General features: G+C 40.9%; 1 protein-coding gene across 1 annotated transcript; it reads right to left on the bottom strand.

Moving 5' to 3' along the window:
* Window positions 1-830: 830 nt before the first annotated feature.
* On the bottom strand, window positions 831-14,616 carry LOC145258223 (uncharacterized). The gene is made up of 3 exons (XM_080116173.1): window positions 14,436-14,616; window positions 5,268-5,414; window positions 831-3,643 (listed from the first exon to the last, which is right to left on the bottom strand). Exons 1-3 carry the CDS (start codon window positions 14,470-14,472, stop codon window positions 3,282-3,284), a joined length of 546 nt encoding a protein of 181 aa, XP_079972299.1. The 5' UTR covers window positions 14,473-14,616; the 3' UTR covers window positions 831-3,281.
* Window positions 14,617-17,776: the final 3,160 nt, after the last annotated feature.

The raw sequence follows: 17,776 nt of genomic DNA, 5'->3' as shown, positions 1-17,776 counted from the left end.
CCAACTTAATCTAGGGTATGTTTTTCACAAGGTCTAATTTTAGTTATGAAAAATGATGTTACTCGAATGTCCACCATTTTCATACTCTTGTGCTCTCTGCAGGGCATTGTCCATTGTCATTGGCTGAAGCTCTTGCGCCAATTGAATTTTATATAGAAATTTGCCCTTTTCATGAAGCATTCTGTGAAGAAATGATCGATAGACCCCAATTTGACTTGATCTCCTTCTTACTGATGTGGATGGATCCTCGGCCACACTCTCTGCTAATCTCCGACGATTCTCATCACTTCTTGACGTACGGGGTCTACCAGATTTAGGGAGGTCATATACAGACCCTTGCTCATAAAATCGAGCCACCGTAGCTTTTATTGCATTGGGAGTAGAGGAATTTCTTGTGTTGAAGTTTCGTCTAAATTCTCTTTGAGTTTCTGATATTGACTTCTTCAACCGAAAATACGGCTCTACGATAAATATCCGCTCTTCGGTAGTGAAACGACTCTTAATGACATTGGAAGGGTTACCTTAGATGATCTGAAAAAATGAAATAAAAATATAAAAACTTAAGAAAGTTGGGAATTTTATCAACCATCAACTTCTTTTGGGACACAGTCAATCAACCGAGAACCACATCAGTCTATATAAAAACATATACGATATTAACGGATATATACACAAGCGTCAAAACAATGAAAAGAATATGCTGTTGTCACAGCCCTACTAATCACATATTTCACATACAAGCATACCAACTTCAAAAAACACATAAGCTTTAAAGAAGATATAGATAAAAAAAAAACATTTTTACCAGATAAAAAATAAAACAATTTTCTTGATTAAAATAAAATATTTATTAATCTTGAAGATTAAAAAAAATTTTTTTGAACAAACAGTGTCTTGGAGAAGGCAGACGCTAATTATCTGTTTCGTTGCTTTTATAAATGATAATATTTTGTCACTGCAGAAACTGTTGTTACCAAGTATTCTACTTAAAGTGATATTTTTACTAAAGAAAATTGATATTCATTTCTATTGACGAACCTTTTTCTCATATGCAATGATTAAAAATTAGAAAAGAACACCGTTGCTTTTCAGAAGGAACTAATATAAATACTTATGGAAATCAGATAACAAAAACAAATCTTGAACAAAAATTTCTTCAATCCCATTGTAGCAAAACGATAAACTGTCGTCATGCTCGAAATAAGATTGAATATTAATGTAGAAAACGGATCGTGCTAATTCTTGGATAAGATTTTAAAGTTAACTTCAATTTTTAGAGTATATTATATTTATTAAATTGTTAGATGATAGTACAGAATACTTTTAAAACATAGCCATTTTCCGCATAGTAAAAAAAGGGTTTCTAAATAATAACGTTATTATTTCAGCACGGTCCGTATTCTGCATAATTACCGAAGACTGTAATTGTTGAGAGATTAGATGAAATCCTTGCACGTCAAGCATTAAAGCCTTTATAAATCATATCAGAACACTCTGGGGATGTTAAATAAGAACAAGACTCGAGTAATATCAAGACTTCCACTTTGAAAATATGATGACTAAAACAAACAATATTCTCGAAACTATGTAATTCGACAAAAATGGGTGCATTTCTGCTGTTTACCACACGATCTTAACACGGTTAACAAGTACGTAGTGAAGATTGTTCAAACTTAGCAAGTCTTCTTGTTTTAATGTAAAGTTCCTCGAGGTTATTGGGTATTGTTACTTTTCATGATAGAAATATCCATACTGCGAGAGAAGTTGTGCTAGAAAGCTACTTATACCTGAAAGTATCTTGTACCAGTAAAAAGCCACCATTCGCCTATGTATGGAGCATTTTTGTCACATCTGGGCTGGTGCATCTGCTACTTGCCTCTCGCTCATGAACAGGGTTCAAAAGAGAGTTGCCAACCTGATAGGTCCTGAACTGTCATATAAGCTTCAACCTCGGTCCCATCGACGGAATGTTGCACCCCTCTGCCTGTTCTACAAGTATTTTCATGGTGAATGCTCCGACGAACTACAAACACTTGTAGTCCTCGGCGTAAACACCCCCGACAAACCTGACAAGCAGCAAGGTCCCACCTTTGCACAGTAAAGATGTAAGAAAGGTTTCTACTCCAATAGTTTCTTCTTTAGAACTGGTAAACTTTGGAACTCCCTTCCGATATTCTGCTTTCCCAACTGTACTGACATGCAGAAGTTCAAGTGTAATGTGAACAGACATCTTGCTGCTCATCTCCCTACATTGTACCCCGGCATTTTATGCCCCCAATAGTAGCCTCTGACAGCAAAGTGGCACTGTACCTTGTTTGGGGTGAAAATGAAATTGAAAAAAAAAAAAAATAAATAAATAATAATAATAATAATAATAATAATAATAATAATAATAATAATAAAGAATTTTGTTTTGCGAAAGCCATTCTTTTTTACCTTTGACAAAGAAGAGAAAGTAAATGTATATGCATTAAGTAATTTCAAATGTTAGTTTGTATTTAATCTTATAATCTTTTCCCATCGTACATGCTGCAATATATTGTGTTGATCCCTTTCATAGATATCCAATATGATATTGAAAATATTATGGCGTAACACATAAAAACAGGTTAAAATAATTATAATGGCTTACTTATAGTGAAATGTCAGTAGCATTGGAAAGCTTTAAGCTAATCCTGAAAAAAAAAAACGGAAGATAATCCAATTTAAAGAATTTAACTAATTTGAATAATTGGAACAATTTTCTTGATAAATGAAAGAAAACATATGAAAAGGCAGACTGAAGAATGATTTTCGCTACAGGAACAGTAACAGAAACTCGCAATGAAGCGACAAAATATCTTAGTTATACATTACATTACTTATACTTTTTCTTTTTTAGAATTCTTTGAAACTTAGTACTGTGATTTGGGGGAAATATTAGAAAAAGTCGAGGTAGCGTATTGCGCATGTCATTTTTTTTTAATCAGTAAACGGTTTTGTTTGTTATATACTGAACTTAATAGAACCGATTTCAAGTTTTGCTTTTGACGTGATAATATGGAGATAAGTTTGATTGAGGGTCGGGAATACTTGTGTGCATGAGTGTATCCCCCCACATACCCATTTTATTTAACGGATAATAAGTAGAATAAATCCACAATCCATTAAAAAAAAAATACCTCTTGACCCATCCACCATAATGAATTGCGCCCTATATCCGTGATGATGATGATGATGTTAATGATGAAAATTATGAAAACATGACGTTTTGGGGTGATTGCCTGCACTCGCGGACGGGACTAAAGGTCGTTTAATGCTAGGTTTGTACGTAAGTCACGATTTCTTTTCAGCGTGCTGATCTCCTTAATGTAGGGCTCTTGGAGGTTGTTAGTCCGGGTGTTTTTCGGCGATGCGTTGTTCAAATAATCGAGGCTCCCCAACGAAGCGGACAGCAAGAAAGGGCCCTTGTTCATGTGTTCGTTCTTCTCGTTTTTCCGCTTGGCGGCGCGGACCTTCTGCTGTACCGTGCATTTGTGGATGTGATGAAGGATAGAACCGGCGATTATGGCCCCCACCGTCAAACCAATCGTCCCCACCGCTACCAAGTGAATGAGAGCAAACGCGAAGTCTGGTTTCATCTGCACGTAGTCTTGTTCAGCACCTGTGAAAAAAATAAGGATGAAACTTAATGATTTCAAACACATAACCTATTATTAGGTATAGTATGTTCATGATAAAAAACCTCTCTACTAAATAAAAATCTTTTCATGTTGTTATAGCTGGGAATGGTAGATGCTAGACATTCATCTACTATCTTCTACATTCCAACCGAGAGATATTTGTTATAATTCTAACTGTCCCTTTATGTGTAATTGTTTGTATCTTTCTTTCACTTGGTTCACCAGGTATAATTGTTAGATAGTTTTCGTTCCCCAACAAAAGAAAGGTGCATCTATTAATTCACCCTTGTCCGTTCGCACTTTCCTCAATAAATAGGCCTTGGAATTTTTTGAAAATTTGCACAAACATTAAACATGATATAAGTAAAAATGTAACAGAATGAATTTTACGAGAAAACTTCGGCAGCCTCCCCCCATAGGGTTGCCTTTAGTGTTAACATGGTTAAAATTGACACTTTTGTGCTTATTAAAAAAAAATCGATGGCTTAAATTTTTATAAAACTTTCTGAAAATTTGTAACTAACTGATTTCTATATAATTTTGTTGCCTATACTTCGCGATAACTCTTGGGTGTGCCCCATGAACTCTTTTAGGGCTAATAAAAACATGAAAAAAATGAAAAAAACCCAATCTATGAAAAATAATTTAAATAAACAAGTGAATTATGCATGCCCGTAAATGCACAGTGAAAGAAGCATAAAAAAATGACTAAGTTCAGCTTTGCCCCCCCTCCACTCTGATTTAGTCTCACAATTCCCAGTGGGAACGTCAAATCCTGGTGAAGTTTTAGGCCTTGACATATGTAAATTTGAGTTTTGCACCACACAAAAAAAAAAAATATATAAAAAATGACTAAGCCCAGCATTCCCCATCCCATTTAGCCCCAAAAGTCTCCAAGGCCTTAACATATTTAAATTTGAGTTCAGCACTATACAGAACTACTAAATAAACATACACAGAAAACTTTGGACAAATATGGTAAAATAGTCCCAAAATGGACTGTTTTTATTAGCTCTTAAAGAGCCGCTGGGGCACACCCAAGAGTTATCGCGAAGTATAGACAAACAAAATTATATAGAAATCAGTTAGTTACAACTTTGCAGAAATTTTATAAAAATCCAAGTCATCAATTTTTTTAAAATAAGCACAAAAGTGTCAATTTTAGCCATTTTAAGCCGAAAGAAGTATGGTTTCAAACGTGACTAATTTTCACGTGGCTTTACATATGTTTGTCCAAACACACTTTTGGCAAACAAAAGAATCCTCAATTCTAATTCTAACCTATTTTTAAACAATATTTTTTTAATTTGTATTGTCCATTCTTTTAACTGACATATTTAATATTCAGTTTTCTAAAAGAATGGACAATCTACTCTTTTTCCGACATAAACAAGATTTAACTATTTCTAATAGAATTAACAATGGACTTAATTTCTAACATTCCATTTTCCATTATTATTTTTTACACTTGCTTACAGGGTTCGATTCTAGCCTCATCCGAATATCATTTTCACTTATCTAGCATGTCTTTTTACTTACATGCGAAGAGGCAGCCCTTTCATATAACACAATAATAAAATGTGGCCAAACAAATGTTATACTTACCAGGTAAGAGACACCTGACCATTTCGATGTCATTCCCAGAACAGAGAGCTTCCTCTTTCGCCTGGGTCGTACAGATTTTGTAACGATACCGAATCCCTTCAGGCTGACAAGGCGACCACACCGACCAGGGAATTAAATTGTTTGAGCCTGTGAAAGATAGTAAAAAAGACAAATATTTTTCCTTTGTTTTCATAAACATCAGACGATCTGAAACATGTGTTGGAGATTCTATTATACCTAGCGTTATATATTATATTTCGATTCTCATCTGAAACTCAGGTTATTAAAAATCTGTGAGTACGGGAAGTTATATTATTGTCTATCTGCTTAAGTTATCAGCCTTCAAAAGAAGGAAGATTTACCTTATTCCGGAAGTCATGTGATTTTGCCATCTTTATATAATTATTATATTATTATATATTATATTATATTTTTGCCATCTTTAGTGTAAAATTTTCACCTCTCACCCGCCAATCATCTCTTCAGTAAATAAACGGCTTTCCTTATATTTTGATGCTCTTTGCTCAATTCCCAGCACAGAAAATTAGTCTATAATACATTGTAGTCTACATTGCACTGCAGAGAATCTACTCTTGATTTTATAAAATAATTTTTATATATAATAGATTGAATTAAAATTTAAAATGTAAAAGTCTAGTATCATGTTTCAATTACGTTCTAAGCAGAAACATATATTCTGAACTTGCCCCTGTCATATCAAAGAACCTGCTGTTGATTTTATATGCCTGGCCTTGCTTCTTGTGCGGTTATAATGGCTTGAATTTAAGTTTAAAATAAAAAGGTCAAGTATCATCGTGCAATTGTACTTTAAACAGAAACATTCATTTTGTACGCGCCCCTGTCATATCATAGAACCTACTGTTGATTTCATATGCCGAGTTTTTTCTGTTTGCGTAGTAATAACACTTCTCAAATACACTTGTGATGTTAGGCTATATAAGGTGTTAACTCTAGTTAAAATTGCCTTTTACTTCTTTCATTAAATTTTGTATATTATCGTTTATCGATACTTATCGAAGTCATTCGATGTAAAATTAAAACTACATAATGTACATTTGTGTGAAATTTCATGAAAATCGGCCTTGCTATTTTGGTGTCCATAAGGAATGGACTCACATACAAACACACGGACAAAGTTTCTTTTATATAATAATGGAGATGGATTAAATCACTTTTCACAATTAGGAATTGCGCCGCATCTCACATACAGAATCACAACATGAAATATCTAGGCCCGAGTCTCGCCATCTTTAGTAAGGAACATTTGACCCCAGGCTGCAATAGTCGTTACTTGTATGCGGAGTTGCAACTATTCCATTACTGTCACCACGTTACACAAAATAAACTGGGATGCCTGTACCAGTGTTTTTGAAAAGTAGGTACAAATCACCAGTTGATTTGATTTTCCATGTTCAAGTAGAAAAAAAAATGATTGTACGCGGTGTGATGATGTCACGCATTTAAGTCATGCGCTTTTCCAATTCTGAGTTCGGCTATGTTATACTCAAAAACTCAAACATAGGCGACATTCTCATCTCTTTATACTTCCTGTATAGGGGCGCAATAGTGTGTGTGACCTGCAGTGCTTCTTTGTCTGATTGTTGAAGGCAAAATATATACGTGCAACATTCAGTTCATTTATAAGTAATGCTAACTTCGGAATTATTTTCTCCGTGTGCTGATTACATGTATACATTTTATTCTCACCAGAACAGGAAGTAAGGCGGGTAATCAATCCACCGTTCCCCAAAAGGGCAACACCTCAGTTGCAGCAGAGGATGTGGAAAAAGGCTCCGACGACAAAACCGAGGAGCTATTTAATGCCACAATAGCCTCTCTGCAATCACTTTTTGACGAAGAGATAAGCGTTCCGCCCTCCAGTACTCCCCAAGAGGGTAAGAACGAGAAAAAAGAAGCCCGGGAAGAGGACAAGAAGCCAACTAGTAGCAACCAAACCACACTGGTGGGAACGTCTCCCCGGACTACAGCACCTGCTACACCAACTCCAGCAGCTGGGAATATAACCCCAGGAGGGGAGACACCACCTACTCCCCAAGAGACGGCCACCCAGCAGCTAAGGAAGAAAAAGAGAAAAGGGAATGACCCGGAAAGCAGAGAAAGCAGCACACAATATCCAACGCGGATTGGCCAACTCTGACTAGTAAAGGTCAGACCCCCGAGCCAGCAACTTCCACAACGGCAGTTAGCAGAGAGGTGCCAGCTACGCCCCCCGTCCCTGGACCAGCAGACTTCCAACAGGATGGTGAATCAGCATGGGGCCCCAAAGAGCAGCAGAGCAAGTTGACACCCGAGGACTATCGGAAGCTGTTCGACTCCACGTACAAGGAGTACACCAAGGGGAATGACATCCAACCCCTTCCAGGACAGGTCGAGGGCTTACAGAAGAGGGTCCTGTCACTGATTACATCCAATATCAAGACGAGGAGCCTCACGGGTGTCAACAAAGACACGATGGTAAACGTGCTGCTGGAGCAGAACATCCCGGCCAACTACATCTGCAGAAGATGCTACGCACAGTGGGAGGTTCTGCTTCCCACCCCCGAACATGCGATCAAGTTGTCCAGGACCAGTCACCAGAGCAGAAACATAAAGCTACAGGGTAAGTATTTCTGCTCTGAACGTCCCCTGCTATATGGAAGCCCAACAATTGGGGGCCATCCTCAGTCAATACGGGGACGTGGAGGAAACCACGCCAGTCTGCGATCTAAGAAACATAATGACTGGGGACTATAAAATCCAGATGGTCTTGGACAAAGCGGGATTCTACGGCATTCCGGCCACTTTGAAATTCGGGGAGTGGACGCTCTCCCTAATAGTGGAGGGGAGGAAGCCCCATTGCTGGCATTGCCAGCTACAAGGCCACATGGCCAAAGACTGCCCAAAAAAGAGTGCGAACAAGAACCCAACAAAAGTGCAAAGCAAAGTCGCAGGGCCAGTCAAAACTACACCACAAGTCTCCACGCCCGCGCCGGCCACAAGCCTCCCAGAAGCGCAGGAAGGTTGGTCGACGGTCACTAAAAAAGGGAAGACAGCTAAAAAACCACCCCCTCCAACAGCTACCAGAGACCAGCCAGAAAACAAGCAAGAAGGCATGGAAAACATGGACATGCAGGCACCCTCCTCCTCAAACAAGAGGAAGTTACAAGAGTCTGAGGATGAGGTCGCATCAGAGGAAGAGGAGGAATCACAGGCAACAGCAACACTGAGCGTGTCAGAGATCAGGAGGGCCAGGAGGACGAAAAGCCGGAAGATGCGAGCTAACCCCCCTACCCCTACTGAGGAAGACACTTCCAACAAAACACAGGCTGATCCCACCATCATCCCACCACCCCAGCAGCCCGAACAACTCTCCCCCTCCCTCCCCACGGCCCCCAAAAACTCTATATGCCCCCATCCTGTGATAAATCACCCCATCAAGAGACTGTGAAAGCTACCCCCACCCCACCTCCATCCTCCATCCCTCAAACTAAATAGCCCCCTCCCCCAACAACCGCGGTTCGCAATGAGCGAACGAAAAAACTCCCGTTCCTGCCAGGAGGTAGGATCTGCGAACTAGACCCACACCAAACAATACCTGACCTTAAAGGACAACAAAAGGTCCGGTATAACAAGCTGAGGAGTCTCGCCTATGTCGGTGGGGACAGCGTCGCAGACCCGACCAAATTTAAAGACGCTTCCTTGTTGACCACTTTCGTTAGAGTCAACAAGGACGCAAGGACTCAAGCCCTCTGGGCTATGATAGATGCAGCAAAGGATGCGATCCCAGGCCAGCAGCTGGTGGACAGGGACCATTCTTCATTGAACAATTTTTCTACAAATGTTAGGGCAGAGCCCCTGTGTACATCCACCCCTCTTTCTACAAGGCACTTAAACTAACCTTTCCCCTGGACGTGGGGGTGTGGCCAAGGAAGGAGTACCCTCATCAGACCTACTTACCGGCAGCCTCGGCCAGACCTGCCACGTCCTCACTGCCAAGGATTTCAGACCCGTCTGTGACACTGAATAAGGTAAGTGAACATGGCTTTGAACTTGGCTACATTGAATGTGAGGGGCATCAGGTATCGAAGCAAGGCCTCGCGCGTTGTGAGAGACTTGGTGTCCCTCAAGGTAGATATTGCCACTATCCAGGAGACCCATTTTATTTGTGACGAGGATTGTCAGGTGCTGGTGAACGATTACGATGTTTACTCAGCATATGGCAATACTTATAGTCGTGGAATCTCCTTGCTAGTGAGTCGCACCCTGTCAGCGTCGGTGAATGTTGTTCACGCAGGCGAGGACGGGTGGCTAGTTGTTGTTGATGTTGCCGTTAATAGTAGTGTTTTTCAGATTGTCGCTGTTTATGCGCCCAATTCTGCTGTAGAGAGGGCATCCTTTTTTCGACGGTTGGAGGGCTTCTTAGTGGATCCGGAACGGTTAGTTTTAATGGGTTATTGGAATGCAATCCTTGATCCCAAAATAGATATGGTCGGTGGGGGGGCTAGTGGGTCGGTGCACTATGACAGCACTCTGTTCGACCTGATGGCCTCGTGCGATTTCGTCGACAGATTCCGTCTGGATCATCCGGGGCAGGAGATGTGGACGCGGCATCCTGTAGTGCCTTCCCATCCGAATACTTACTTGGATCGGATGCTAGTTAGAAGAGGCGACGTAGACTTTCTATCGTGCCCCACGTTCCACTTGTTAGGACACTCGGACCATAAACTCGTTATGGCCCATTTGAACTTAAGTGCTAGGCCTAAACTAGCCGGATACTGGAAGTTAAACAGCACCTTGTTGGAGTTGGAGGACTACCGGTTGAAGGTTACCAAATTAATTCAGCGGGCTTTAGTGGGGGCGGTTACAGGGAGTAAGTGGTGGGTTAGTCTTAAGGCCAAAATTAGGTGCTTCTCTGTCCAATACAGCCAACGCTTCGCGTTAGATAAAGCTAAGGCAAAGAAACGCTTAGAGGATAAGCTGACCCGGGCGGTGGAGGGGGGGATCCCCTAGAGGTAGCACTAGCTAATCAAGATCTCAGCCGCTTGGCTAGTGAGCGGTATGAAGGTCAAGTAGTTAGGGCTAGATTAATGAAAGTTTCCAACGAGGCTGTGAATGTTGACGCTGTTGAGCGTAAGGCTGCTTTAAGACGCGGTTTGGACGGGTACATTCGTAAAGTACATAACCTGGAAGGACACGCCTTAGTTTCGACTCGGGAGATCTGCGAGGGGTTTCGGGAGCATCTATCGGAGCGCTTCACCCAACGACCCGGACTCAGGGTCGAGGAGTTTGGCAGCTATTTGGCTGACTCGCCCCACCTCACAGCGGCTCGGGTGGCTAGCTGTGATGGTCTTGTTACTGAACATGAGGTCATTACTGCATTGAAGCAGGTCGGCTACAACAAATCCCTGGGGCTTGGTGGTTTACGCTACGAGTTCTACTTGAGGCTGTCGCCCATGTTGGTCCCTATTCTGAAGGATATGTTCAACCATTGGTCTGCTCAGGGTTCCATCCCTGGACAGGTGACCAAGGGAGTGATCACATTGCTGAGGAAAGGTCAACGGCATGGTGGGGTGGAAAATTTCGACGATTTTAGGCCCTTGACTCTGCTAAACACAGAGTTAAAGATTTTGGCAAAGATTCTTGCGAATCGTTTGCAGGTTGTCATCACTGACTTGATCGAACCGGACCAGACTTATGCTGTGAAGGGGAGATCGATTCAAAACAATTTGCATTTGATACGCTCGATCATAGAGGGGACAGAAGACGACGCCGAAGCCGCGCTGATCAGTTTAGATCAGTCCAAGGCATTCGATAGGGTCGACCATTGGTTCCTGAGAGCTGTGCTAGAGGCCGCCGGATTTAATCCGGACTTCCGCAAGTGGATCTTTGTCCTATATGATAGGCCGACGGTAGCGGTGCAGATCAACAGTAAGCTGTCAGAGTCATTCGCTGTCTCTCGGTCGGTGCGTCAGAGTTTTCTGCTGTCACCTCTGTTGTACGTCCTGGCATTGGAACCCCTCCTTCGCAAGTTAAGGGACGAGGCGGCTACACCAGTCCTGTGCGGAATAGCTCTCCCTGGAGGCACACAAGTCAGGGTTTCTGCGTTCGCTGATGACGTCACCATGTTCGTGTCTTGCCACACAGACGTTCAAGCGGTGGTCGAGGCGCTCGCTCGATACGAAGAAGTCACAGGGGTCATCTTCAACTGCAGCAAGTCTGTTGGCCTGTGGTTGGGGGCCTTGGCCGAGGTAAACTCGCTTCCAGGTATTTTCAGTTGGACCGATGTACTGGTCCGTATTCTCGGTGTCTGGTTTGGACCGGGACTTCAGCTGGAAAAGAATTGGTCGGAAGTATATGGCAAGGTCAAATCGTCGGTGAAGACTTGGATTGGAAGGAAATTGTCCTTGAAGGGTCGGGTGGAGGCGTGTGCTACATACGTCTTTCCGCTCATACTTTACCGATTGTCTGTACTTCCTCTCCTTGCAGAACGACTAACCCGCTTGCAAGGGCGCCTCAATTCACTATTGTAGAACGATGGTAAGCATTATGTCTGCTGAGAGGTCTGTGTCCAGAGTCCGAGCGAGGGAGGCCTGGGTCAGTCCAGTCTCTTGTGTCATAGAAATGCCGAGAGATTGGCTTTCTTGAGTCGTTCGCTTGAAGAAGACGCTCCTTGGGTCCCTGTGGTTGAGAACTCATTTCCCAATCTCAAACCCAACCCCTCGGTAGAAGGTCGTCGTAGACCGAGGGGGGAGTCTAAGTTCTTCTCCGAATGCCTGGCCACTCTTAGAGCTTTGCCGGGGACCAGTGTCCTCGATCAGCCAAGAAAGAAACTTTATCGGGAGCTAGTGGAGGGGACCGCGAAGGATCCACTTTGTAGGCGGATGGGATGGTCGATGGAGGTTGTTCGTTCTCATTGGAGTTGGGCGCCGGGATGGGAGATTCTGAACAACTCGGAATTTTCCCTCACCTGGCGACTGGTCCGAAATGCGCTGCCCCTTCTCGACGAACTCTGCCGGTATAAAGAACATACGAGGGGCTTCTGTCCGCGCTGTGATGAACGCGAGCCCGAAACGATCGGGCACACATATTTTAGTTGCAGCCGGATCCAGCCCTTATTGGAGTACGTCGGGACGGGGGGGGGTAACGGCTCGCATCGATGCCGAATGTCTGCTCGATCTCGACGAAGGTTATTTTGTGTACAACATGGAGCTGCCATTCCCCAGGGAGGAAAGAATGGTTGTTCTGGCGATCCTGGCAGTAGCGTGCATGGTGATTTGGATCACGCGCCTCAAGTTGGTCTGCGAAGGGACATCTGTTCCGGATCGAGATCTGATCGTTTACTTTAAACATTTGCTTAAAGTAAAGATCAGATGCGATTGGAGGAGGTTGCCTAGAGTGGAATTTGACAAGAGGTGGGTGCACAGCACTAGTTTGTGCATCCGTCGAGGAGCCAAGTTTGAATACGTGTTCCCTCCTTAAGCATGGCACGGGCGGTGCTGGGGCCTTCGGAACCCATCCCGCTTAGGTTCTAGCTAAGAAAAACTTAAGAAGACTCTTGACTGGTGATATAAATGAGATCCTGTTCCTGATTTTATTTTTTGGTACTAGAGAACCTCTGAGTCTGCCAATCCCCTTTGTGCCACATCCTTGCTTTTTCAACATCCCCGGTCACTCCCCTACTCAGAGGTCACCTTCCAACCCCCCTCCACCCGTTGCTTTGTTTTCTCCCACTTCCATTAAGGTATTTTTCCCAATCCCCATTAGGGATCGCCCTACTTGTTTTCGGTTCCCCGGAAAACAGTGGGGGTTCTAGTCACCTAGATTAGTACAGGGGGGGGGGTCTCACTAACAACCCAGTAGGATTTATCTTTTGTTTTTGATATGGACACTTTTGATTAGTTTTCCCCACTCCACGAACAATCTTTCTCTTAATTCAAAAACTTTTTATTTTCCAATGAATTTGAATTTTATTTTTTTCACACATGCACACACACACACACAAAATTGAAATAAAAAAAATTATAAAAAAAAAATGCATACACAAACACACACAACTGTTTATAAATTGTAAATATGTTTTTGATTTTTAAACGCTGGGGATTTATTAGTTAGATTAAGATCCATAGAGTGAATGAGGCATTTTGGTAAATGTTGCCAGTCAAGAGTAAGACCCCAAAGTCTACATTTCTTACTTTTAATCACTTTAGTCACAAAGACCCTTAACCCTTCTCCTCCCCAATTTCTTGTAGGGCCTTGTGCCTAATTTTGTTGTTTGAAAATCTTTTGTTTTTTTTACTTAATTGTATTATCAAAATTTTTAAAAGCAATAAAATATATAAACAAGATCAAAGTGTAGTATCGTTCCGGCAGATACTACAAACAAAGACCAATATGTGGGGGCAACACCACATATAAGACCTTGGTCAATGTAGGGGAAACCCTTCATACCAGTTGTCACTATCAAGCTCCCCTAATCCCCGGAGAGTTGGTCCCTATTTCCCCTTCACTCCTCACATTAAAAATCGGCCTTGTGTCTAATTTGCTCGGTGGGGGAGCAAATAAGTACCCTTTTCTTGGCTTTTTGACCAAGATCAGTGTTCTATCTGTTCTTACTACATGCTGTACTTATTGTGATATAAAGTGGGGGATCACTTTTCTGTATTAATTTAATTTAAAATGATCACCCACCTTACAACCAGTCAGTCTCAAAGCCATTCAAGATCAGATCATTCAAGTTGTTTTCAAAGGATTCCAGTTACTTTTTAAGCATTCAAGTCATTCTTAAGGTCATTCAATTCATCCTTAACTTCATTAAAGTCATTCTAAGTCATTTACTTTTTATTTATTTAAGTTATTTCAGCCCATTTTTCGGTCCTTTTAGTTTATCTTTAAGAATTTCATGTCAATCCTAAATTCACGCATTCATTAATTACACGAGAGCACGCGACTAATGGCTATCGGCCTTGTTTTAAGTTATTTGCTTGTTCTTGCATTTGGCCAGGCGCTTGCTTTTGTCAAAATGATTTCTTAGCATACACAGCTTAGATATTCAACAGTCTGATATAAATACATCAAATTATACCAAATAAATACGAGAGAATGGCAGATAGATACATATTGGCATGACAAAACTGAACGTCTACTTACCATGACATGAATGTGTGTTGCAAGTCTGTGCTTCCATACTATGACCATCGCAGCTTTCAATGTTGAATGCGTGCAATTTGCACTTTCTCTCTCGGAAATGTAGTCCACCACCACACGTGGCACCACACTTTGTCCATTGACTCCACTGTGACCAGTTACTTGGTTGGGTATTGAGAGCTAGGGAAGGGTACGGACGACCAGGAATGATGGAAGGGGAAAGGGGATATAATTGAAAGGTGAAGCGGAATGGAAAGAAAATAGAAAAAAGAGCAAAGAAATAAGAGATATAATATAAAATATTATTAAAAATACAAACCTCAACTATGGTTATATAAAATTAAATAGTTTGTAAACAATGAACTCTACACACGCTCGTATCTCGAAGCTTGATTCACTGACTCGTCTAACGACTTAAAAGATCTGTGTTATAAGAAACACGTCACGTATATATAATTACATTTGACTTTATGATTTTAGAAGCATGCGCCCTAAGACAAACCTATAACATATGCCTCGGCACACTGCATGTTCATGCTTCATGCAATCAACCCTTTCGCAGCAAACAACCCAACCCTTTCCCAGAACGAAGGTACAGTTTGGTCAGGCAAACCACATAGGACTTAACAGAACTGTAACTAAGCATTATAAACTATGATTGTATTCGTAGTCAGAATCGACACTAAATATAAGGAATAAGAAATACGCTCAGCCTAAGAAGCGATCGGCTATCAAACATTAGCTTGAAGTCTTCGCGGATTTAGTAACATTGAAGGACCTTGCTACACCGAAATGAGTTTATGAATTACATAACTTATTGTCCGAGTGATCTTTCGAATTAAAGAACTTATTTCTTTCAACTAAAATGTATGCCGCTTCGTAAACGAAGTGTGAACTCGAGGCAGTCGATAATGTGTATGTAAATATATAGACACGAAAGGTTGATAATATGGGAGAGAAATTGATATGAAACTCTACCGGTTTACAAAGGCCTAAAAGCTCAACGCGAAACTGGAAGTATTCGCTCATTTAGCTTCAATTGAAGAGGCTAGAGACAGTCGATGGATGAGTCATCTCTCTCTCTCTCTCTCTCTCTATATATATATATATATATATATATATATATATATATATATATATATATAAATTGATGTACACATGTGTATATATAAATGGCAATCTTTCAAGAACCTCCTCTAACAATAATTTAGTTCAAAACACACGTTTGTAAACCGGCTTACATCGTGACATAATGTGTGTGTGCGCGTGCGCGTGTGTGTGTGTGTGTGTGTGTGTGTGCGTGTGTATATAAATTATTCTCAAATGAAGAGTAAACATAATAAGATTCAACTTTTCCAACTGTTTCCAGGTTATGTTTAATTATACCAAATATTTTTTTTTTAAATCTGCTTAAATGGCGTTTTCTTTAAGAAAATAATTTTATAAGAGTATCATTTTTATCCAGGTAAAACCAATACGAAATATACGAAATTGCATCCTCTGCATATATATATATATATATATATATATATATATATATATATATATATTGTTCCTAATATTCATCAATGACCTCCCCGACAAAATTGCCTCTGAGATGGGTATATATGCTGATGACACCACACTCTATAACAGGCATGACAGGAAAACAAATGAACATATATCTAAAGAAATGGCAAAAACACTAGAGGATTACCTCCAATCTGTCGTGGAATGGGGACAAAAATGGATGGTCACATTCAATGCTGCCAAGACTAAACTGGTTTCCTCCAATACTTACAAGAAACCTCCTCCAAAAGCAATGGCCAGTGACTCTTTATCTGAGAGTACATCTTTCAAACTCCTTCGCCTAACGTTCACAGAAAACATGAGTTGGAACAATTACATTGAAAGCGTTGCTAGGGCCGCTGCAAAGAAGATGAGCTCTCTCTACCGTGCTAGAAAACTACTAACACGTGAAAGTATCCTGTACTTCTATAAGGCCACCATTCGCCAATGTATGGAGTATTGTTGTCACATTTGTGCTGGTGCATCTGCTACTAGTCTCTAACTCCTAGACAAGGTTCAAAAGAGAGTCGCAAATCTAATAGGCCCTGAACTGGCATCTAAGCTTCAGCCTCTGTCCCATCGACATGATGTTGTATCCCTCTGCCTGTTATTTTAATAGTGAATGCTCTGGCGAACCGCAGACACTTGTGCCTCCACGACGTAGACACCCTCGACAAACCCGATAGGCAGCTAAATCCCACCCCCACACAGTAAATATCCCTAGATGTAAAAGATTTTTCTACTCTAGTTGTTTCTTCCCCAGAACCGCTTAACTCTGGAATTCCATTCCAGGCCACTGCTTCCCCAATTGTACCGACATGCAGAAGTTCAAGTGTAACGTGAATCGACATCTTGCTGCCCAATTCCCAACATAGTACCCAGTAGTTGTTGCCCCTGATAGTAGCCCCCACACCAAAGTGGAAATGTGCCTTGTTTGGGGTGAAAATGTAATATATATATATATATATATATATATATATATATATATATATATATATATATGTAATGAAAGTAAAATTCAATACACTTAGGATAGCATCAAAATAGTTTGTTTAAAAAACAATATAACGATGTACAAAAAAGAGCATACCAATTCATGCATGCAATATCAACATATACATGAAAAATAGACCATTAAGCGAACATTCAGTTTTAAACATGCTAAAAAGAAGAGAAATACTTCCTACGTATTAGATGCTTTAATTTTAACGATCTAGAAAAAAAGATTTTAAAAAATTTAGTTATTGCTGGATGCTTTCAAAATTAATTACATGATAGCTTTAGATCTTTATGATATCTATGGTGATGTGTTTGAAGATCCACCTTTAAAAATAAACTTTAAGTACTGGATCATTGAAACTGTAGCTGTTATATGTAAAAAGGACTCCTTTCTTTTGTGCAAGCGTACGTTCTTAAGCGTAGATTTATTGATAGCTTATCTAGTCTGTCACAGTCTTGAAATGAAGCATATGTTTATTACAGTTTAGCAAGGGACGCATGTGTCTGTCACAATCAAGATAAATGGCGTGTGCCTGGCACAATCAAGAAAGAAGGCACGTGTTTGTCACAGTCTAGAAAGAGGCCATATGTCTGTCACAATGTAGAAAGAGGACACGTGTCTGTCACAATCTAGAAAGAGGCCATATATCTGTCACAATATAGAAAGAGGGCACGTGTCTGTCACAATCTAGAGAGATGTCATATGTCTGTCACAATCTGGAAAAGGGGCATGTGTTTGTCACAATCTAGAAAAGCGGTATGCGTCAGTCACAATCTAGAAAGAGACCATGTGTGTC

The sequence above is a fragment of the Euprymna scolopes genome, chromosome 33 (genome assembly GCF_053919585.1).
Source record: "Euprymna scolopes isolate OS-2025 chromosome 33, ASM5391958v1, whole genome shotgun sequence".
In the NCBI taxonomy this organism is placed as follows: domain Eukaryota; kingdom Metazoa; phylum Mollusca; class Cephalopoda; order Sepiida; family Sepiolidae; genus Euprymna; species Euprymna scolopes.
This window is presented reverse-complemented; position numbering and strand designations above follow the sequence as displayed.

Excerpts from the sequence above, each read along its gene's own strand:
- LOC145258223 (XM_080116173.1), bottom strand. The coding sequence starts at position 14,472 with ATGGAAGCACAGACTTGCAACACACATTCATGTCATG. Across the intron at positions 5,415-14,435 it reads CAACACACATTCATGTCATG|GCTCAAACAATTTAATTCCC; the intron begins GTAAGTAGACGT and ends TATCTTTCACAG. Across the intron at positions 3,644-5,267 it reads GGTCAGGTGTCTCTTACCTG|GTGCTGAACAAGACTACGTG; the intron begins GTAAGTATAACA and ends TTTTTTTCACAG.